This window comes from Scyliorhinus torazame, chromosome 10 (assembly GCF_047496885.1).
Source record: "Scyliorhinus torazame isolate Kashiwa2021f chromosome 10, sScyTor2.1, whole genome shotgun sequence".
In the NCBI taxonomy this organism is placed as follows: Eukaryota; Metazoa; Chordata; class Chondrichthyes; order Carcharhiniformes; family Scyliorhinidae; genus Scyliorhinus; species Scyliorhinus torazame.
In genome coordinates this window covers 204,413,029-204,436,298 of record NC_092716.1, presented here as the reverse complement: position 1 = coordinate 204,436,298, position 23,270 = coordinate 204,413,029, and the positions used below count along the sequence as shown (strand labels likewise).

Sequence of the window (23,270 nt, the reverse complement as noted above, 5' to 3'; positions counted from 1 at the left end):
TCTCCCTCCATAACCCACTTGCGGATCATCGCCACATTTGCTGCCCAGTAGTAGCTCCCAGGTTTGGCAGCGCCAACCCTCCTCGGTCCCTACTGCGTTCCAGGAACCCTCTCCTTACTCTCGGGGTCTTATTCACCCACACAAACCCCATAATACTCCTGCCTACTCTCTTAAAAAAGGCCTTAGTGCTCACAATGGGAAGGCACTAAAACACAAACAGAAACCTCGGAAGGACCACCATTTTGACCGACTGCACTCTACCCGCCAGCGAGAGCGGTAGCATGTCCCATCTTTTGAAATCCTCCTCCATTTGCTCCACCAACCTCGTCAGATTCAGTTGATGTAGGGTCCCCCAACTCCTGGCTATCTGGATCCCCAGATACCGAAAGCTCCCCTCCGCCCTCCTCAGCGGTAGGTCCCCTATCCCTCTTTCTTGGTCCCCCGCCTGTAATACAAAGAGCTCACTCTTCCCTACGTTGAGCTTGTAGCCCGAAAACTCACCAAACTCCCTTAGAGTCTGCATGACCTCCACCATCCCCTCCATTGGATCCGCCACATACAGCAACAGGTCATCCGCATATAGCGACACCCGATGCTCTTCTCCCCCTCGGACCACCCCCCTCCATTTATTAGACTCCCTCAATGACATGGCCAATGGTTCGATCGCCAATGCGAATAACAGGGGGACAGGGGGCACCCCTGCCTCGTCCCTCGGTACAGTCGAAAGTACTCTGACCTCCGCCAGTTCGTCACTACACTCGCCATCGGGGCTCTGTAAAGGAGCTTAACCCAACTGATAAACCCTCCCCCCAACCCAAACCTATGCAGCACCTCCCAGAGGTGCTCCCACTCTACTCGGTCAAAGGCCTTCTCCGCGTCCATTGCTGCCACTATCTCCGCCTCTCCCTCCTCCGATGGCATCATTATCACGTTTAAGAGCCGCCGCACATTGGTGTTTAGTTGCCTGCCCTTTACAAATCCCGTCTGGTCCTCGTGGATTACCCCCGGGACACAGTCATCGATCCTCGTGGCCAGCACTTTTGCCAGCAACTTTGCATCCACATTGAGGAGCGAGATCGGCCTGTACGATTCACATTGCAGTGGGTCCTTGTCCCGCTTTAGGATCAAAGAAATTGTCGCTTCCGACATTGTCGGGGGCAGGGTCCCCTCCTCTCTTGCCTCATTAAAGGTCCTCACCAGTAGCGGGGCCAACAGGTCTGCGTACTTCCTGTAGAACTCCACCGGGAATCCGTCCGGTCCCGGGGCCTTCCCCGCCTGCATGCTCCCCAAACCCTTGCTCAGCTCCTCCAACCCAATTGGTGCCCCCAAACCAGCCACCTCTTGCTCCTCCGCCTTCGGGAATCTCAGTTGATCTAGGCATCGTCTCATCCCCTCTTCCCCCGCTGGGGGCTGGGATCTGTACAGCTCTTCATAAAAGGCCTTAAATACCTCGTTTATTTTCGTCGCACTCCGAACCGTGGCTCCCCTTCCATCTTGGACTCCCCTATTTCCCTCGCTGCCATCCTCTTATGTAGCTGGTGTGCCAGCATCCGACTAGCCTTTTCCCCATACTCTTAGGTCGCCCTCTGCACTTTCCTCCACTGTGCCTCCGCCTTCCCTGTGGTCAACAGGTCAAACTCCGTCTGGAGCCGTCGTCTTTCCCCAAGTAATCTTTCCTCCGGGGCCTCTGCGTATCTCCTGTCCACTCTCAAAATCTCCCTCACTAACCTCTCCCTTTCCATACCCTCTGTCTTCTCCCTATGAGCCCTAATGGAGATAGCTCTCCCCTGATCACCGCCTTCAACGCCTCCCATACTACCCCCACTCGCACCTCCCCGTTGTCGTTGACCTCCAAGTACCTTTCGATACCCCCCCCCACCTTCCCACACACCACCTCGTCCGCCAGCAGTCCCACATCCAACCGCCACAGCGGGCGTTGGTCCCTCTCCTCTCCCAGCTCCAGTTCCACCCAGTGCGGGGCATGGTCTGAAACGGCTATGGCCGAATACACCATCCCCTCCACCCTCGGGATGAGCGCCCTACCCAGAACAAAGAAATCTATCCGGGAGTAGGCTTTGTGTACATGGGAGAAGAAAGAAAATTCCCTGGCCTGCGGCCTTGCCAACCGCCATGGGTCCACCCCCACCATCTGATCCATAAACCCCCTGAGTACCTTGGCCGCCACCGGCCTCTTTCCAGTCCTTGATTTGGAGCGGTCCAGTGCTGGATCCAACACTGTATTGAAGTCCCCTCCCATTATCAGGCCTCCTATCTCCAGGTCCGGAATGCACCCCAACATGCGCTTCATGAATCCTGCATCATCCCAGTTCGGGGCGTATACGTTTACCAACACCACCCACGTCCCTTGCAGCCTCCCGCTCACCATTACATATCGCCCTCCATTGTCCGCTACAATAGTCTTGGCCTCAAATGACACCCGCTTTCCCACCAATATTGCCACCCCTCTATTCTTCGCGTCCAGTCCCGAGTGGAATACCTGTCCTACACATCCCTTTCTTAACCTGACCTGGTCCGCCATCTTCAGGTGTGTCTCTTGGAGCATGACCACGTCCGCCTTCAGTCCCTTTAAGTGCGCGAACACTCGAGCCCTCTTCACCGGCCCATTCAGGCCCCCCCCCCCCCGCCGACTAGCCATCTCCTTTTCTGGGCCAGTCCCGTGTCCACACCTCCCTCACTCTCCAGTTCCCCAGACGGGGGACCCCCGTCCCGACCACCTCTTCTGTGTCCCATTCCCTTTCGGCCAGTGCAGCAGCAACCCTTCCCCCCCCCTTCCCCTCCCCCCCGCTAGACCCCTGTCTAGCTTTTTTGCTCCCCCCATGTCACTCCCGTAAGTCAGCTGACGCCTGCTGACCCCGGCTTCCCCCGCCATCCCATTGACCTCCCCATGTGGGAGTCTCCCAATCAATATGCGTTCCTTCGTTCCCCTTCCCGCCTTTCTTCCCGCGTGCGGGAAAAAACCCCGCGCTTTCCAAAGCCCGCTCCGCCCCCTCTGGCGCAGCTCCTGTCGTGGCCTTGTCTCTCTCCCCCAGCCCATGTAACATTTCCTGCGCGTGATTGACCCCCTATATACAACAACCATCACACATCAAACCTCAAACATCCCCCCCACCCTCATAAACCCTCAGTTAGAGTCCAACTTTTTGGCTTGTACAAAGGTCCACGCCTCTTCAGGCGTTTTGAAGTAATAGTGTTGGCCCTTGTATGTGACCCACAGTCGCGCTGGCTGCATCATTCCGAATTTCACTTCTTTCCGGTACAATGCCGCTTTGGCCCGGTTGAAACCCGCTCTCCGCTTTGCAACCTCCGTGCTCCAGTCCGGGTATATTCGGATCTCTGCATTGTCCCACTTACTGCTCCGCTCCTTCTTGGCCCATCTCAGGACCCACTCTCTGTCCGTGAACCGGTGGAACCTCACCACCATCGCCCTTGGCGGCTCATTTGCCTGGGGCTTCTTCGCCAGCACCCGATGTGCCCCGTCCAACTCCAGCGGCCTCGAAGGGGCCTTCGTGCCCATCATCGCCTCAAGCATCGTGCTTGCGTATGCCCCGGCATCAGCCCCCTCCACTCCCTCAGGGAGACCCAGGATTCACAGATTCTTTCTCCTCGACCTGTTCTCCAGGTCTTCGAGTCTTCCCGCCCACCTCTTGTGTAGCGCCTCGTTCTGCTCCACTCTCACCGCCAGGCCCACGAGCTCGTCCTCGTTCTGACTGACTCTTTTCTGTACCTCCTGGATCTTAGCTTCGTGGGCCTTCTGGGTGATCCCGAGTCCTTCAATTTCCGAAAGCATAGGCACCAACATCTCCTTGCGCAGCTCCTCGCGCTGCTCCTCGAAGCAGCGCTTGATGAACTCCTGCAGCTCCCCTTTGTCCCTGGCCGCCGCCATTTTGTTTTCTTTCCCTCGCTTCTCCCGTTGCTCCAGTGCTGCTCCTCTGGTCGTTACACTTCTGGTCCGTTTCATAGAAGTTGGAGGGGGACCTCTCTCTTCCCTTCCCCATGGGTTGCGTCAAAAAAAAGTTCAGTTGGGGCTCCTCTAACGAGCCCGAAAGTCCATGGCAGCGGGAGCTGCCGAATCGTGCGGCTTAGCTCCGCATAGCCGCAACCGGAAGTCCGTGGGTACTGATGTTAACTCAAGCAATCCAATTGTACACTCTGATTGAGCTCAACTAACTTGAGTGCAGACCAAGAATGGAACCTGGGGTTATGTGCTTTGTGTAAAGCAACTACATGCTCTGTTTAATGGTAGAATTATTGAGAGCTAAAATAGCATGTCTGAAATGAATAGATTTAGATTTATTGTCACGTGTGCCGAGGTACAGTGAAAAATATTGTTCTCCCTACAGTCCAGGAAGATCGTTCCATACATGAAAAACATAGGACATACGATGAATACACAATGTAAATACATGGACATAGACATCGGGTGAAGCATACAGAGTACAGTGCTACACAGAAGAGAAGATGCGTAGAGAGATCAGTTCAGCCCATAAGAGGGTCATTCAGGAGTCTGGTAACAGCGGGAAGGAAGCTGTTTTTGAATCTGTTGGTGCCTGTTCTCAGACTTTTGTATCTTCTGTCCAATGGAAGAGGTTGGAAGAGAGAACAGCCAGGGTGGGAGGGGTCTTTGGTCATGCTGCCTGCTTTCCCAAGGCAGCGGGAGAATACAGAATCAGAATGAATTATTTTATTTGCTGAATAAGCATTGTGGAGAAGAATGCTTGTTTCCCCTGATTTTCACCAAACATGTACACCTAGTAAATCTTCTATCAATAGAATCTACATGGCTGTATTTTCAGGGAGGAAAATCGCTTTAGGCAGCAGCTGCTGGAGCTCACCGACACGAACAACATTGCCTCCTTGTTCCTCACAGCTGCCAACCGCTGGCTAGAAGTACGCATGGTAAGCTTTCAAGCCCTCTGTCTTTAATAATCGCCTTATTTTTTATTTTTGTACACTCTTTGATGGAATTAGAATTTGAGCTGTATATTTAATACCTGTACTACAGTTTACCAAAGAGAAAGGGGAATTTTTTAAGGCAAAGAGGGACCCATGGCCTCAATGATACCCATGGAGATTACCCCTCCAGCTCGTGGTTCTGGAGCTTGTGGAAAATATTTTTGGTCCACCTTCTGTAAGCTGCAGGGCCCCTGCCAGCCTCAGTAGTGACCACTGCACCTGGTGGTCTTGCTGGCTCTCTGCTTTGGGCCCGCAGCTCTCATGGGTGTGCTGCCATTCCAAATAGGACCGCACTCCCGCCGTGAGTTGTTTAATGGGCTGCTGCCCATAAAAGTCAGAGGCGGGTCCTGCTGGCAGTCTGCACAAGTCAGCAACACACACATTTCCTGTCTATGTCTCTAAAATATGTTTACACTGAGCCCTTGACTGCATTCTGTTGCGGTCCTTTGTCAATAACGACAAACTGGTTGGTGTGATCTCCCACCAAAATTTAAAGGCTGAATGCTTGCTAGATTCCCGCAAAGTATTAAATGTCGTCTTTGTGTTCCTGCACATCTACCCATTCATTATTGCTTTTCTCAAGCACTCGTATTACATGGCTGGAATGATTGTTTCTTTCCATTTCTCAGGAATACATTGGAGCCTGTGTAGTTCTGATTGCAGCAGTAGCCTCTATCACCAATTCCTTGTATTATGGACTTGCATCGGGGCTTGTGGGTCTGGGACTTACATATGCACTTATGGTAAGAGTATTTTATTGCTCTTTCTTTGTAAGTGTGTTTGAACGTTGAAACTACCAGACATTCAGCTAACATGTGAACATGAATACTTCAGTTTTGTTTTAGTCAGATTTTAATAATATCACAAAGTTGCAGAACCCAACCTATTTGGATAGTTGAGATGCAGCTTAAATGTGGGCCATGAGTGGGATACTTGTATACGGAAGGGAGCATTCATTAAATTAGTAAATTAAGTCGAAGAAATCACATTTTGAAATTCCCTCAGAAAACTTGGGTGAGTCAGTGGTTGAAATATCTCCTTTTTTTCCCAATCTTCCTCTGAGGTAAGAAAAGGAAGAAGAGAACATTAAAGGAGCAGGCATAGTTTTAAAAAAGGGCAAAACATGAGTAAGGAGAAAGAGCAAAAGGGGGATATGAGAAGGCAGATAGTGGGATCAATCTATGAAATGGGAATCTGAAAGTTTTAATGTTGTCAAAATCAGGTAAGTGTAATGTGGAAGAAGACTTCCACTGGCGGCCATGATCTCAACGGTTGCACGAAAGGTGGCTCTGTCCTAGGAACTTCTCACCAGACCTTTTTTTACCCGTCAAAAGGACACCAAAAGTAAAACAAAGTTCCCCAACTTAATACCCAACCTACTGAGATGCCATTGAACCAGCAGCCAGGCAAAAAAAACAGCCAAAGCAGACAAAGAAAGATCCCAACCGCAGAACAAGGGGACAGACGGGGTGAGCCAGGCCTGAGCATGGCAGGCCCAGCAGGATCACCAGTACCAGCCCAAGTGTCGATGGAGCAACTGATGGAATTTATTTCCACGGAGCTCCAGAAACATAGGCAGGCAATAAAAGAGGCCCTCATGTCAGCCAGGAAGTCAACAATAGAGGCTGCGCTGGCCCCCATAACGGGAGCAATGGACAGAGCAGAGTGGAGACTGGAGGCCCAAGAGGCAAGGGTGTGGGATCTGGAGAATGTGGCCACTGACCAGGACAAGCGGATCGCCTCAATCGAAGCCGCGTTGGCAAGGTTGGAGAAAACCCAGAAGACTCTAAAGGGAAAGATAGACGATCAAGTCAACAGGTCGCGGCGACTGAATATTCAAATAGTTGGAATACTGGAGGGTGCAGAGGGCAGGAATATATTTCGAGGATGTTCAGAAAATTGTTTGGGGAGGTGGGCTTTGCCAAGCCCTCAGAGGTGGACCGGGAGCACATGTTGCTCCGACAAAAACCCAAACCGGGGGAACCACCAGGTGCAATAATAGTGAAACTCCACAGGTTTCAGGACAAGGAACGGATTATGAGGTGGTGGGGAGCACGCTGTAGTGTAAGTGGGAAGGACTCACCATTGGAGCTGACCTGGCCAAACGGCGAACGAAGTTTAGTGGGGCCAAAACCGCGCTGTTTAAAAATGAGGTGCAATTCGGCATGTTGTACCGGCAAGACTATGGGGGTAGCATACAACAATAAGGAACTTTATTTCAACACACCGGAAGAAACAAATGCGTTTGTACGAAAGAGTGGACTCAGGAAGGAACAGTGAGCAGTTAATTGCTATGCAAAGCTACATGATCTAAGTGGGGGGGCAACTGTATTTGGGGACGGGGGGAGGGGGGACGGGGGCGATCCAGCTGGATTGGGCACAAAAAGATCTGTTTTCAGGGGGAGCCACTACACTAGTGATCAGGCTGATGTACAGGAGTAAAAAGAGGGGGCGGGGGGCTCTGCATGAGTCCCGTGCGTGAGGGAGCACCTGGCAGGAGCAGGGGCAAAACAGCAAACCGGGGGGGCAGTGGAACCAGAGGCGGGGGGGGGCAATCAAGGGGCGGGAAGCAACAAGAGAAAGGGGAAAGAGAGAGGGGGGACTGCATGGGCAGAGTGGCTGGGTGGGGGGGGGGGGGGGAATAGATGGGGGAGGGTGGAAGGGTAGAATGTTGGTTACAACAGGTCACACTCTGTGTGATGGTGTGATGGTGGCCATCTTGGATGACCATGAATAAAAGGAAACCCTTGCGTGCAGTTGAAAATCCACAAGGTAAGTATGGCTGACCCTGCAGAATGGAGGGGCCAGACCCCCGCCCCCATCAGAATAATCACCTGCAACACAAAGGGAAATAATGGACCGATGAAAAGATCCAGAGTCCTCGCTCATTTCAAAAGCCTGAGGGTCAACGTAACCTTTCTTCAGGAAATGCACTTAAGAGAGAAGGACCGACTGAGGGTAAGAAAAGCTGGATAGGACAGACATACCAAGCTTCGACACAAGGGTGAGGGGAGTAGCCATACTGTTTAACAAAAGGACAGCCTTTACAGCGACGAACACGGTGGCTGACCCAGGGGGACATTACATAATGATTAGCGGAATCCTGGAAGGGGCCCCAGTGTCTCGTAAACATATACACGCCAAACTGGGACGATGCTGAGTTCATTAAAAAACTATGCTGAGATCCCTGACCTTGACTCACTCCCACCAATTAATCGTGGAAGGAAACTTCAACCGTGTACATGTCCCAGCGACTTACAAGTCGGGGACAAAATCAGGAATGGCAAGAGAATAAATACTTTCTTGGAGCAGATGGGTGGGGGGGGGATCAATCCGACCCATGGAGGTTCCCATGTTCACAAAGCTTATTCTCGCATGGACTTTTTTGTAGCGGGTAAATGGGTGCTTCCAGGGGGGGGGGGGGGGGACACACTCCGCAATAGTAATCTCGGACCATGCTCTACACTTCATGGACAGGAGGTTGGAGATTAGCGCCCCACATGGACACAGCCCTCCTTGCCGACTGTGCGTTCTGCAAAAAAATGTCTCAAACCATCCATGGATATGAACCTGCAACCAAAACGGGGAGATCTCGCCCTTCAAATTCTGGGAATGAAGGTAGTGATAAGGAGGGAAATAATAGCGTACAGGGTGTAGCACCGTCAATATGACACGAGGCAGGTTGAGGTAATGTCAATTGAAGGCTTTATTAAGCAGAACTTTATCCCCAGCAGCGTGGTTACAGAATGCAACTGCTGAGGGAAATGGAGGGAAAAACTGGGTTCTTATCCCGGCATTTCTGGGTGGAGTCCAGTAGGTGGCAGATCCTATCAGGACCTGGCATCCCTCCACCAATAGCCTGTCGACACGTGGTGTACCGTATTACCCCTAATACATACCACCACACAGGGCCCTGAGGGATGGGAAGGAAAAGGCTGCTAGACAACGGCTGATCGACTCCATATTGGAAACGGCTCGACGGTACTCCATGGCCCCCGACTGCGGAACTGCTGGCAGAGAGGAAAAATCTACAATTGGAATTTTTTTTTTAATAAATGTTTTTTATTGGGTTTTCGAACATAGCATATTTACAGGTGTACACAAAGAAAAAGAAAATGAGAAGATAATACAAACCAGATAAAAGCAACAACCGCTATTCAGTTAGCAAAATGACGCAAATAACAAATACAGAACAAACAAGGTGTGGAGGGGAGAAAACTGGGGAAGTGTATATACATCGAGGTATTGGCGAGACAATTACAGTATACCTGTGTACATGTCTTGTGTATTACAATTGGAATTTGACCTGCTCTCCACGGGGAAAGGAGTGAACTAGCTCCGCCAGACACAGGGGACCTTTTAAAAGCACAGGGACAAGGCCAGTCACCTACTGGCACACCACTGAAGAAGCATGTGGCCACAAAGGAGATAGCACAGGTAAAGGAAGGAAATGATAAGGCTGGTCACAGCGCTAGATGAGATCAACGGGGCCTTCAAAACCTTCTACCAGGGGCTGTATACCTCTGAGTCTCTGGAGGGGAGGCTTGAAGGTTAAACAGTTCCTCAACTGGCTGGATATACCGGCAGTGGAAGAGGAAAGGAGACAGGGACTGGAAGCACTGTTAGGACTGGAGGAAGTCATGGAGTGCATTAACTCCATGCAGTCAGGGATGGCACCAGGAGCAGACAGGTTCCCGGTGGACTTCTATAAGAACTTTGCAGCAGCACTGACACAGACCTGAATATCATTGATCCAGAAAAAGGACAAGGACCCGATGGAGTGCACATCATACAGACCCATCCCACTCCTTTTTAAAAACAATTTTTCCAAGTAAGGGACAATTTAGCATGGCCATGCCACCTACCCCGTGCATCTTTGGGTTATTGGGGTCAGACCCACGTAGACACGTGGAGAATGTGCAAACTCTACACGGACAGTGACCCGGGGCCAGAATCAAACCCGGGTCCTCGGCGCCATGAGGCAGCAGTGCTAACGACCCATCTCACTCCTGAACACTGACGCCAAGTCCTGGCGAAGGCTCTGGCGAGGAGACTAGAGATTTGCTTGCCAGAAGTAATCGCGGATGATCAGACCAGGTTTGTAAAGGGCAGGCAGCTAACAATGAACATCAGATGCCTGCTGAACGTGGTTATGACCCCACCCGGGGAGGAGACACTGGACGCAGAAACCGCCTTCGACAGAGTTGAATGGAGGTGCCTCATGGAGGTGCTGGAACAGTTTGAGTTTAGGCTAGGGTTCACTCCGTGGGTGAAACTTCTGTACACCGCTCTCATAGCGAACGTACAAACAAAAGTCAGCAGTTCTGAATATTTCTGGCTGCACAGAGGCACGAGGCAGGGATGGCCATTACCCATGCTACTGTTCACCCTGACAATTGAGCCACTAGCTATCAGATCAGCGAAGGGGTGGAGAGGCATCCAGAGGGGAGACAGAGAGCAGAGTCTCATTCTATGTGAATGACCTGTTCCTCGATGTCTCAAACATTCGCGAACGTTGTGCATTACCCTTGTTCATAACACATTTAGTGCTGATAAATGTTTACTTAATTTGCCAAAACGCATGGTTTGGAATTCTGTCAGGATTCGGCATTCGGTTAAACAAGCTGAACTTATTTGGAAATGGCGAGAGTCTGATTATTTGTGACCTCTCTAAATTAAAAGAAGTTAAGTGCCACAAGGGTAAATTTACTATTGCTTCTAATTGTTGCTTGTATTGCTGTTGGATCTGAGATACTGAAAGTCGGACTAATTCATCCAGTTGCCTGGAGGTTTAGATTAGATTTAAAGCCAAAGTAGAAAAAATGTTGTACATTAATATGTTGAGCCCAATACGTTTTGTAGAAATTGATTATTTATGTCATATTAAATTTGTTACTGGTGGAAGGTCAATAATGCATTATGTTTTGTTTTATCATAGTGCCAGTATGTCCAATTGAACAGTTAGCTTGGCTGGATGCTGCCAGTAGCAATATGGTTAATTGTTTTTTCACTGATATCTCTCTCCAGATTTCAAACTACTTGAACTGGATGGTACGCAATCTAGCAGATATGGAAGTGCAATTGGGTGCAGTGCAAAGAATAAACAGCCTTCTTAAAATTGAAACTGAAAATTACGATGGACTTCTTTGTGAGTATTCCCAGATAGCATGTTTAATAGGAAAGTTAAATATAACCAAGCAGCTAACTTAATGAAGGAAACTTCTAACCATTGGTTTTTTTCCCCCATACTGGTTACTTTGCTACAGCACCTTCCCAGATCCCTCCAAACTGGCCGGATGAGGGTGAGATTAAAATTCAGAATCTCAGCGTCCGGTATGACAGCAGTCTAAAACCAGTCTTAAAGAATGTGAATGCCCATATCAGCCCAGGACAGAAGGTAGGTTGGCATGCTATGTTTAGCTAATATGGGGATAGATGAATTACTCCTGTCAATTGGCCTTCAAAGAATTGAATTATAATTTAAGGACAAAAATCATGCAGCAACACACCAGGAGTGATGCAGGAGAACTTTTGCCTCCTGAAGAAAAGCGTGCCCCACTGATAGCTGAATATATTGTGTGATAGGTTAATTGGGAGAGCAAGGGTTGTGTTCACATTCTGCATATTGCATGCCTCTCATCTTAACTATAGCATAAAAGGGACTTCCGGTGACGGCGGGCGGGAGGCGGCCGCACAATGAAGAGCCCCCGCTCGGGAACGGCATTTTCGGGGCTTTAAGCCTGGTCCCAGGGTCCACGGAGGCGGCAGAAGCAGGGAGAAGGCATGGAGGAGGCACTGTGAAGACACAGGAGGAAAAAAAAACAAAGAAAAATGTCGAGGGTGAGCAAAAAAACGGCCGAAAAAAAACCAGCTGGAGGTCCGTCGGGGATTGGAAAGGTCACCGCGGGGTCACCAGGAAAAATGGAGGCTGGAGCACCAGGGAAGGCCGCACTGCTTACGGCTGAAGAAATAACTAAGGTGATGGCTGCGGAATTTGAAAAGCAGTTGGCGCAGATTGCGAAATGCATGGAGACGGTGAGGAAGGAGATGAGGGAGGTCTTGAGTGTGCTGGTGGAGGAGGCGGTTTCCCTGGTGAGGACGGAGGTGGCGAACGCAGTGGCGGAGGTGCGAGAGCAAGGGGAGGCGCTGAAGGAAGTGGAGGAGACGTTATTGCAGCACGGTGATCAACTTGCCTCGATGGGGAAAGAGATGCGGAAGGTGATGGATACTAACAAGGATCTGCGAGGAAAAATGGAAGACCTGGAAAACAGATCCAGGCGACAGAATTTGAGGATTGTGGGGCTGCCCGAAGGAGTTGAAGGACCGAAGCCGACTGAGTATTTTGCCGCGATGCTGGCAAAACTATTGGGGGAGGGGGAGGATCCCTCCCGATATGAACTGGATCGGGCTCATCGGTCGTGGAGGCCTGTACCAAAGGCGAGTGAGCCGCCAAGGGCAGTGACTCTGTGCTTCCGTAGGTACAGGGTGAAAGAGAAGGTCCTGAGCTGGGCCAAGCAGAAGCGGGTGGTGCAGTGGGCTGGAGCTGGTATACGTGTATACCAGGACTTTACGGTGGAACTGGCGAGGAGGCGGGCTACCTTCAACCGGGTGAAGAAGGCACTGTACATTAGCAAGGTGTGGCATTGTATATCCAGCGAAGCTGAGGGTGACTTCCAAGCTCAGGGACTTTTATTTTAGAACGGCGGAAGCAGCGGAGGAGTTTGCGAAAGCAGATGGACTGTGGCAGAACTGACAAATTGAGGAATGGCCATGTGCCGATGTAACCTCATGACTGTATTTTCTTCTTTTTTGTATCACTGCACGCGGGTGTAGAGATTAAAGGAGCCAAGGTGGTATATATTTGGACAAGGGAAGGGACGGGACTTTCACTCGGAATGAGAGTTCTTTGGGGTGTAGGTGGATATGCGGGGTTTGTGTGCTAAAAGGGGATCTTTGGGCTTTACTGGGGCCGGGCAAGTGGGAAAGGGACCCGGGTGGGGGCCTCCACGCTGGCCGGTTTGTGCCGGCCAGTGAACGGGAGTGAGGTGGGGGGAGGGGCTGCGGCCATCGAAGCCTGGCAGAACAGGGTCCGAGTGGTCTAGCCAGGGTGGAAAGTTGGGGGGGGGAAGGAACCGAGGGTGGGGGGAGGAGTTTTACAAGAGGCAATGGACGGGAGGAGCTGGAGACCTGGGGTGGGGGGGGGGGGGAGCTGTGTAAGATTAAGGGTGACTACAGGTAATCCCTGATTCCTTTTTGTCATTTGTTTATGTAAACATGCGGGTTGAGGTTTGGGGGTTGGTGGGTAGATGGATCGTTGTTATTATGGGGACTGACATATCTTGCTGATTATTGTTTATTGTTGATGGATGTAAATGTGGGAGAAAATGTGAAAATGGAGGAGAATAAAAAAAAAAATTTTCAAAAACAAAACTATAGCATAAAAGATGGCACAGAATGCAGATCCAATACTGCAAGAATAAAGGGAGACTTAAAAAGAAAATGATCCCTGCCATGCTGATGTATATGCCTGCAGTCAGCTGGAGAGTAATGCTCAAGCATTGAATTAGATTTTGTTTTCAAACATTGCCGTTCTGTCGCAGTTAATGCTGTGGTGTCTGTGCTGCAACAAAGGCAGATTTCAGCAACATAACATACTTTTTGCCCCTCCATTTCCCGAAATAAAACCTCTTGTTCACATGTAATATTGCTTCTGTTCTCAGCAGCCCATTATGTAGGAACCCCAGCAGCAAGACTGGGCTTCTGCACAGGCATTGTATTTGTGTATTACATGCTGACACAAGCTTTTGAATATGTCCCATTGCATGAGTGTCATGGAGCTGCTAATGCAAGGTAAAATATCCTCAAGTGAAAGCATGCGTCTTTATGATGGAAGAGAACATTTTAAAAGAAAATCATTCAGGTCTATGTTTATTTTCATTGTTTGTACAAAGAAGAGTGAGTTATTTTTTCATGAAATTCCTGACTATAATATTCTGACGTATAAGAATCTGCAAGATTTTGATTTCTTGAACAAAGGTCAGCTTAGTACCGGCAGTAGCTCTGCGCTTCTCGGTTGTGATTTAAGTTCACACTGTGACTGGAGCTCAGAGTTTAGGTAAACATTCCAGTGCAGCTCTGAGGAAGTGCTGAACTGTCTGACCAGCTGCGCTTTAGCTGGGAGATTGAATTGAGACTGTTCGGGTTAGCACAATTTAACAAAGAGCAGGGAGCCATTAGCGTTTAAATTCTGGCCAATATCAATATGGGCGGCTCGGTAGCACAGTGGTTAGCACTGTTGCTTCACAGCGCCAGGGACCTGGATTCGATTCTCGGCTTGGGTCACTGTCTGTGTGGAGTCTGCACCTTCTCCCCATGGGTTTCCTCCGGGTGCTCCGGTTTCCTCCCACAAGTCCCGAAAGACGTGCTTGTTAGGTGAATTGGACATTCTGAATTCTCCCTCTGTGTACCCGAACAGGTTCCGGAGTGTGGCGACTGGGGGTTTTTCACAGTAACTTCATGGCAGTGTTAATGTAAGCATACTTGAGACAATAATAAAGATTATTATCATTAATAATAAAGATTATTATTATTATTTCTAGAAGTCCTGGCCAATATACATCTCCCAATTAACAACAACAACAAAAATTAATCATTTGAAGTCATTCATGTCGTTGATGTTTGTGGAATTTTGGTGGTACAAAATGGCTGCTTTACTTGCATATATAATAGTAATGAAAGCATGAGAATTTTATAACGAGACAAAGACACTGGCTTAGAACTTGTGGCCAGTGGAAAAGGAACACTGTTCACCTCCAGTGTGCTCAAAGCTGCTGATAGACTTTTGGTGGGCTGATAAGCAACAATTTGAGGTTTCTGGAGATTATTTCCAAGGGATCTGTGGAACTTGTGAGCAGAGCAAACAATAACATGGTACTTCAACCTTTCGGACTGAAGAATGTTCGCTGACATACAGGCCTGAATTGTCACCAAGTTGAGATGACTGAGAAGTCCTTTAAAAATGGCAGGCAGGGGCGGCACGGTGGCGCAGTGGTTAGCAATGGCTGTCCAATTTTTGCATTGCTCAACTTTTACATTATATGAAGGAGGTCGGTCAGCAGCAGCAGCAACCCAGGGAGTGGGGGGGGAGTGTTTCTTTCGAGGGGGGGTATTTGGGTGGGAGGGGGAGGGTTTTTTTTCCCAGGGGTATTTGTAAAACGCATACGGGAGGGTTAATATTTGCGGGAGAAACCCATTGTATAAGTTCTGTATTATGTTTGATTGATATGTTTATGTTTTGCTCAACCCAGCCCCAACAAAAACATTGCTTGATTGACATTCTGGCTCTCAGATCTCAATGTTGTCAATCTTACAATATTTATTTAAACAAGATAAAGAGGCTTCAGAGGGTCAGTTTTATAGCCTGTCGTAAAAATAAGTATTCTTTTAGGAAAGTGGAAAATTATCAATGAATGGCTTTCTTTAAACATTCGACACATTGTTTCTGTACGGTGTATGGTATGCACACGGGCATGTACCATAGCTTGATATGTGTGGCATAAGGGGCCGTAGGGGTTGTTTGGTAGGCCTTACCTTGGCATGGGAGGCAAGAGGTGTCATGGATAGGCTGTGGGGAGTGTATGGTGGTAAGGGCTGCGAGAATGGAGGGCCTTACTGTTTTTACTTTAACTGGGACGAGGTCTCACTGCACTGAGATGGGCCTTTTAAACTCTGCACTTTCTCACCCAGCAGCCCTTGTGGCTGTCTCTGACTTCTTTCCTAGGTTGCCTGGCCCAATTCCAGCCCTCATCCACTCCCCCCCCCCCCCCCCCCCCCCCCCCCCGCCTCCCCCGCCGTGACAATGAAAGATCCGCCTTTACGGGCATTTTCTCCTGAGACAGGCAGGCTAAGCTGCCTATCTCTTGCAACCCCCCACCCCGGTGCCGAAAATCCAGGCCTCAGAGTCTAAATCAACAAGTAGAAATATAAATATTTAATTCATTATAACATCAGGTACAGATGGGTGGCATGGTGGTGCAGAGGTTAGCTCTGCTGCCTACCACTGCTGAGGTCCCATAAGACATAGGAGCAGAAGTAGGCCACTCGGCCCATCGAGTCTGCTCCACCATTCAATCATGGCTGATATTTTCTCATTCCCATTCTCCTGCCTTCTCCCCATAACCCCTGGTGGGTTTCACCCCCAAAACCCAAGATGTTCAGGTTAGGTGGATTGGCCACGCTAATTGACCTTCAATTGGAAAAATATAATTGGGTATTCTAAATTTATAAACAAAAACATCAAGTACAGATAGCAAAATGGGGAGAGAAAAGTAACAGATTAAGAGAGAGATATAAAAGACATTTTTCAAGAATAATTTAATTTAGTGCTCGCTTCGGCATTGTTTTAACACAAAAACTAAACTATTTATGTATATGAAGGCATGAAGGTTTTCTAAAGTAATGTTTATTACAGTAACATGCATCTCTGAAGGCTTCACGATGTGTTGTACAAAATCAATATTAGATGCATTCATTACACAGGTTGGAATCTGTGGACGAACTGGCAGTGGGAAGTCTTCCTTTTCTTTAGCCTTTTTCAGGATGGTAGATATGTTTGAAGGTAAAAAATTAACTTGGCCTTTGTTTTGTACATTCTGTCAGTCAATTTATTTATACCTACCCATTACACCCTTCTAAAATGTATTCTATCTTGAATCTGAGCTACAGGTACTGGTACTTTTCAATGCATTGGCTGGCAGTGTATACTTCTGAAGAGCCACAGTACTGTCCAGCAGAATGTCAAAGTAAACCTAGAATCGCAAACCCTGACCTTCCAAACACAGATCCGCTAGTCTACAATTCTATCATCCATCTAATGAATATTATGGGTAGGAATTTTCAGAGGGCAGTGTTTTCTTAGAATTAGTGGGGAATGTAACCCTGCCGATCACAGCTGCCCCACACCCATTTAACGCTTCGAGAAGCGTTGATTGGATAGAGACTGGATGGACTTCTGGGCCCAGGCAAAAGTCCCAACTCCGAAGGCTGCCGGCCAGTCTGATTGACTGACAGTGCCGTAGCTCCAGCAATGCCAGTGACAACAGTAGCTGGGACTGGGTCCAAAAGCAGTTTGCAGAAACTTGGCCCTGGAGTCCAGGACCGGGTAAGTGCATAGGTACTTTGCTGGGGAGAAGAGGTGAGGCCCGGGAGTGGAGTGGGAGGAATGGTGTCTTGATGGAAAGGTTGGTGGGTGGGCAGCACTCAGAGGGGCAAGATGCACTTGAAGGCAGTGGCTCTTTCCTGCCTGAGGCCCAAGCAGGGTGACTTGCTGAACTTCCACACCCCTGAACTCTTCACACCAGCTTCAAAATTGAGGCCAGGTGGGGAGGCTGGGAATTCTGAAGTGAGTAAGTCATCTTCTGACTCCCCAAAGGCAGTCCACAATCTATAAGGCACAAGTCTGGAGTGTGATCGAGTATTCTCCACTTGTCTGGATGAGTGCAACTCAACAATGCTCAAGAAGCTTGACATCACCTGAGTCAAAGTTGCCCATTTGACTGGCACCTCAACCATCCCTTAAATATTCGCTACCTCTACCACCGACAGTGGCAACAGTGTGTACAATGTACTAGATGCACTGAGATGGCACCTTCCAAACCGGTGACCTCTACCACCTCAAAGGACAAGGACAGCATTTGCATAGCAACATCACCACCTGCAAGTTCCTTCCCAGGCGACACACCATCCTGACCTGGGACAATATTCACTGTTGCTGGGTAAAATCCTGGAACGTGGGGAAGCAGTGGTGTACTGGTATTGTCACTGACTGGATTAGTAATCCAAAGATCCAGGTTAATGCTCTGGGAATCCGGTTTCAAATCCCACCAGGGCAGATGGTGGAATTTGAATTCAACATGAATCTGTAATTAAAAGTCTATGATGCCCATAAAGCCATGGTCGATTGTCATAAAAACCCATCTAGTTTACTCATGTCCTTTAGGGAAAGAAATCTGTTGTCCTTACCTGGTCTGTTCTGGCAGGCCTGCAATGATTTAGCTGACTCGTAAATGTCCTCTGAGACGGCCTAGCAAGCTACTCAGTTCAAGGGGCAATTGAAGATGGGCAAGAAATGCTGACCAAGCCAGCGATGCTAACACCCTGTGAAAGAATAAATTTTAAAACTGGCGTACGATAATAAAAAGCTGCCCAATGATGAGGCCAAGGTGGCAAAGTGCTCACATAGTTGAAATCCATATCACTATGCAATGTAACATTGTAAAGAACTGCATTCACCTTGACACTTTCTTACAAGGCCTTATGTCCTTCTCCTTTGCCAATAATTCAGAACAGCGCTGTTTCAAGAGTCTGTGTCCTGCTTTTATTAAAATCTGCCACACTTTATACAAAATAAGCATTGGAAAAAAACATTATTAAAAACAGCTGAATGTTTACTTGGATTCTACAGAAAGTTTTAGCACTATTGCATTTGCCTATTCTTACTGTCAACTCTGACTCAGTTGTAACAATCTCGCTTCTGAGTCAGGCAAGTTATTGGTTTGGGGTCCACTGGAGGGTTTGAGCACAAATTAAATTAATAAATCCAGCACAGTACTTAAGCTGCGATGGAGGAGGGGTCACCTTTCGGATGATGCCTGTCCAAAAATGATCCTTTAATCGGCATCACAATACAACAGGGCAACACTTCAAGAAAGTAGTTTGTTGGCTGGAATGTGCTTCAGCATGTCTGGTAGTTGCGAAGGTGACATTTAAGCATAGGTCTTCTTTTGTTTTGAATTTTTAACATCTCTTTAGATATAAATATATCAAAACTGAACATGTCATTTATGTTCCATTTAGAATCTAATGTATACTAAGTATATAGTTTTTAAACCAACACAGCTTAAAAATAACACTTCTGACTGCTGTTGTCTTTTGCTGCAAAGGGAGGATAATTATTGATGGAATAGACATTTGCAAACTGCCAATAAACACTTTACGATCCAGACTTTCCATCATTCTTCAAGATCCTGTGTTATTCAGCGGTTCAATACGGTGAGTATTGACCATCATGTCACCTGACCTACTGTCAATAATTCTGCAAAAGCCATTACACAGTTGTTCGGAAAACAAAGGTAGTTTTAAGGGGTTTATATTTGTATTGGTAAACATGAGAAATCAGGGGCGAGATTCTCCGACCCCCCCGCCGGGTCGGAGAATTGCCGTGGGCTGGCGTGAATCCCGCCCCCGCCGGTTGCCGAAGTCTCGGCACTGGAGATTCGGCGGGGGCGGGTATCGCGCCGCGCCGGTTGGCGGGCCCCCCGCTCGATTCTCCGGCCCCGATGGGCCGAAGTCCCGCCGCTAAAATGCCTGTCCCGCCGGCGTAGATTAAACCACCTACCTTACCGGCGGGACAAGGCGGAGCGGGCGGGCTCCGGGGTCCTGGGGGGGGCGGGGGGCGATCTGGCACCGGGGGGTGTCCCCACGGTGGCCTGGCCCGCGATCGGGGCCCACCGATCCGCGGGCGGGCCTGTGCCGTGGGGGCACTCTTTCCCTTCCACCTCCGCCACGGTCTCCACCATGGCGGAGGCGGAAGAGACTCCCTCCACTGCGCATGCGCGGGAATGCCGTCAGCGGCCGCCAACGCTCCTGCGCATGCACCGCCCGGAGATGTCATTTCCGCGCCAGCTGGCGGGGCACCAAAGGCCTTTTCCGCCAGCTGGCGGGGCGGAAATTCGTCCGGCACCGACCTAGCCCCTCAATGTTGGGCCTCGGCCCCCAAAGATGCGGAGCATTCCGCACCTTTGGGACGGCGCGATGCCCGTCTGATTTGCACCGTTTAGGGCGCCAGTCGGCGGACATCGCGCCATTTTTGGAGAATTTCGCCCCAGGTATAGTTTTAAGTGAATTTAATTGCATATTTCTGTGTCTGGAAGGGTAAAACCTATCGTTAAATTCATGCTGGACAAAGGTGTTTGTATGTGTGGGGGTTGATATCAATTACAACTGTGATTCTATTGGTTTTTAAAAAATCTTTTTATTGGCATTTCCCATATTTATAAGCAGTTGTATATATACGCATCACATTTTTCTCGCTCGCGCTAATTCCCTTTATTATACAGAGAGGTTTAGTTTGTCATTTGTTTAACTGACCCTACGTTCATTTTGTTGCCCTCTGCATCGGTCTATGGTTCCTCCCCCTTCCCCGTTGACGTCGTCCCCCTCTTGGCTTTGACTGTGCTTTTCTTTTATTTTCCGGACAGAATGGGGAAAACAAAAGAGGGGTAGCCCCCCCCCTCATCTCTCGTGGTTTCCCCACCTTCCATCCGCCCCCCCCCCCCCCCCCAGCATTGGCAGTCTTTTGATACCTCATCTATCTTGGTGTTTTTTTTAATTCTTATTAGGTTACACCTCGTTGCTGGCCTCGAACAGGCCGACAGGCCTACAAACTGTCCCCAAGTATCCAGGAAGTCTTCCTCTGACCCTCGGATGGCGTACTTAATCTTCTCCAGGTGGAGAAATTCCGAGAGGTCAGCGAGCCAGTCTGCAGCTGTGGGTGGTGCTGCCGATCACCAGCCGAGCAGGATTCTCCGGCGTGCGATTAGGGAAGCGAAAGCGAGGGCATTGGCCCCCTTCCCCATGTGTAACTCTGGCTGCTCCGATACCCCGAAGATTACCACTATTGGGCATGGCTTCACCCTCACCCCCACAACCTTGGACATTGCCTCGGAGAAGGCTGTCCAGAACCCAGCAAGCTTGGGGCAAGCCCAAAACATGTGGGTGTGGTTGGCCGGGCCCCTCTGGCACCGCTCACATTTGTCCTCCACCTCCGGGAAGAACCTGCTCATTCGGGTTCTGGTCAGGTGGGCTCTGTGCACCACTTTGAGCTGCATTAGGATTTAGCCTTGCGCAGGAGGAGGTGGAGCTCACCCTGCTCAGTGCTTCACTCCAGAGTCCCCATCCTACCTCTGTCCCCAGTTCGTCCTCCCATCTTTGCCTAGTCTCGTCCAGTGGTGTTCGGGCTCTGTCCAGTAGCTGTCCGTATATTTTCCAACATAGCCCCCCCTTTCTCATTGCTCCTGCCTATCAGGTCCTCTAGTAGTGTGGCTTCTGGGGCCCCGGGGTACTGTCTCTTTGCAGAGGAAGTGTTTTATTTGGAGGTTTCTCATTTCCTGTCCTTTTGCTAGCCTCCACTTCCTCGTCAGTTCGTCCAGTGTCGTCAGTTTGCGCCCTACGTAGAAGTCCCCGACCGTCAGTGTGCCCCCGTCCCGCCTCCATCTTTTGAAGGTGGTATCCAGCATGGCTGGGGAGAATCTGTGAATGCCGCATATGGGAGTCATGGGGGACATTTTGGTTATCCCGAAGTGCTGTCTCAACTGGGTTCACGTTCTCAGCGTGGCCGCTACCACTGGGCTCGTTGTGTGTCTTGTTGAGGAGGATGGGAGTGCTGCTGTAGCCAGGGCCCGGAGGGTTGTTCCTTTACAGGAGGCCTCCTCCATTTGTACCCAATCTGTGCCGGGTTCTTGTACCCAACCCCTCACTCTTTCTGCCGTTGCTGCCCAGTGGTAGTATTTGTTTTGAACGGGAGCCCCTCCAGCTCTCTCCCTCCCCCGTTTGGGTTCATTGGGAATGCCTCGCTTTTGCCCAGGTTAAGTTTGTAGCCCGAGAAGGTTCCAAACTCTTTCAGTATTTGCAGTATTGCCTTCAGTCCCTCCTGTGGCTTCGAGACACAGAGGAGCAGGTCATCTGCATAGAGTGGGACACTGTGCTCTCTGCCTCCTCTCCGGATTCCCTTCCAGCTTTTCGCGTCACGCAGAGCTATCGCCAGGGGTTTGATCGCTAGCGCGCACAAGAGTGGGGACAGAGGGCAGCCCTGTCTTGTTCCTCTCTGCAGCTGGAAGTATTAACTGTGATTCTATTGTGTTTGGAGAAGGCTGCAGCTTGAAGAAGAATGAGAAAAGGGTGGCGCAGTGGTTAGCACTGCTGCATCACGGTGGTGAGGACTTGGGTTCGGTCCCAGCACCAGGTCACTGTCCTTATGGAGTTTGCACATCCTGTCTGCATGGATTTCACCCCCACAGTCCAAAAGTTGTGCAGAGCAGATGGATTGGCCATGCTAAATTACCCTTTAATTGTAAAAGATTTTCTAGAACTCGCAAGGGTTGCTGAGCAACAGGAGGCCCCTGTAAGGATAAAAAAAAGTTTTTAGGTTTTAGTTTTAGGGGAATTTGTTGGCAGTTGGAGACAAGACACTGGGGAGTAAACGGGCTGGATTCTACGTCTCTGAGGCTAAGTGTTGATGCCAGCAGAGGAAGTGTGGCGTGTTACTACAGAACAACTGGCACAACAGCTGCACCGATTCAGCCATGTTCAAGGGCCCTTTGCATGGGCGAGCACCATGGGCACTTGGAACGCAATCAATTCCATGTGATTGGCGCACATCAGGTTCACACATCGCAGCTGCACTTAAACGGTCCTTCCCCAAACACAGTGTCCCAACCAACAAGATGGCTGGAAGGAGAGCAGCGCCACAGGTCAGGGACGCTGAGCTAGATACCCTCCTGAAGGCCGTGGAGGAGAGGCGGATGACCCTACACCCCAGCCTGGGAGGCAGGCCGCCAGGTGCCGCCGCCCGTCATGCCTGGGCACAAGTGGGAGAGGCAGTCAGCGCCGTGAGCAACGTCGCCCGGACTGGCATGCAGTGCCCGAAGAAACTTCACGACCTTTTCAGGGCGGCCAGGGTGAGTTGGCTGCTCAGTGCCCCTGGCACTAACCCCACCCCCCCTCCCCACCCCCCCCCCGCCCGGGCGACGGGCCCCACCCCCCCCCCCCCCCAGGAGAAGGCGTTGCACAACCGCCGGGAGCGGGAGAAGACCGGAATGGGACCAGCAGAACTGCAACCCTCTCACCATGCCCACGCAGAGGGCCCTTGAACATGGCCGGTGGCCCAGAGGAAAGGGATGTCGCCGGGGTGGAGTGCAGTCACGGGCGAGCAAGTGAGACCCCGCTGAGTAGCGGTTGCTCATGACACATGTGTGGGCACGTCACCACCCCCCTCCCCAGCCCGCTATCTAATCATACATGTGTCTTGTGTCTTACAGGACCTGCCAGAGCCGGTGTCCCCCCAGATGGCCGAGCACTGACGGGGAGAGGAGCCTGAACATCAGCCCTCTGCCTGAGACTCAGGATACCCTGGAGCTCGGGTCAGAGGATGACACAGACTTTCCGTCACAACTGTATCCAACACCCTCCACGATCTCAGAGACTATCACCCCGGATTGGAATATTAGTGAAGAGGCTCC

At 50.0% G+C, this 23,270-nt stretch overlaps 1 protein-coding gene across 1 annotated transcript in view; it reads left to right on the top strand.

Annotated features, from left to right (window-relative positions):
• LOC140384522 (ATP-binding cassette sub-family C member 8-like) overlaps positions 1 to 23,270 on the top strand; it is a 497,256-nt gene that overhangs the window by 444,390 nt on the left and 29,596 nt on the right. Inside the window, 6 exon segments of the mRNA XM_072466291.1 lie at positions 4,815 to 4,917; positions 5,604 to 5,717; positions 11,002 to 11,122; positions 11,241 to 11,371; positions 16,513 to 16,591; positions 18,915 to 19,023. Of these exon segments, the coding sequence (XP_072322392.1) occupies positions 4,815 to 4,917; positions 5,604 to 5,717; positions 11,002 to 11,122; positions 11,241 to 11,371; positions 16,513 to 16,591; positions 18,915 to 19,023 (657 nt within the window).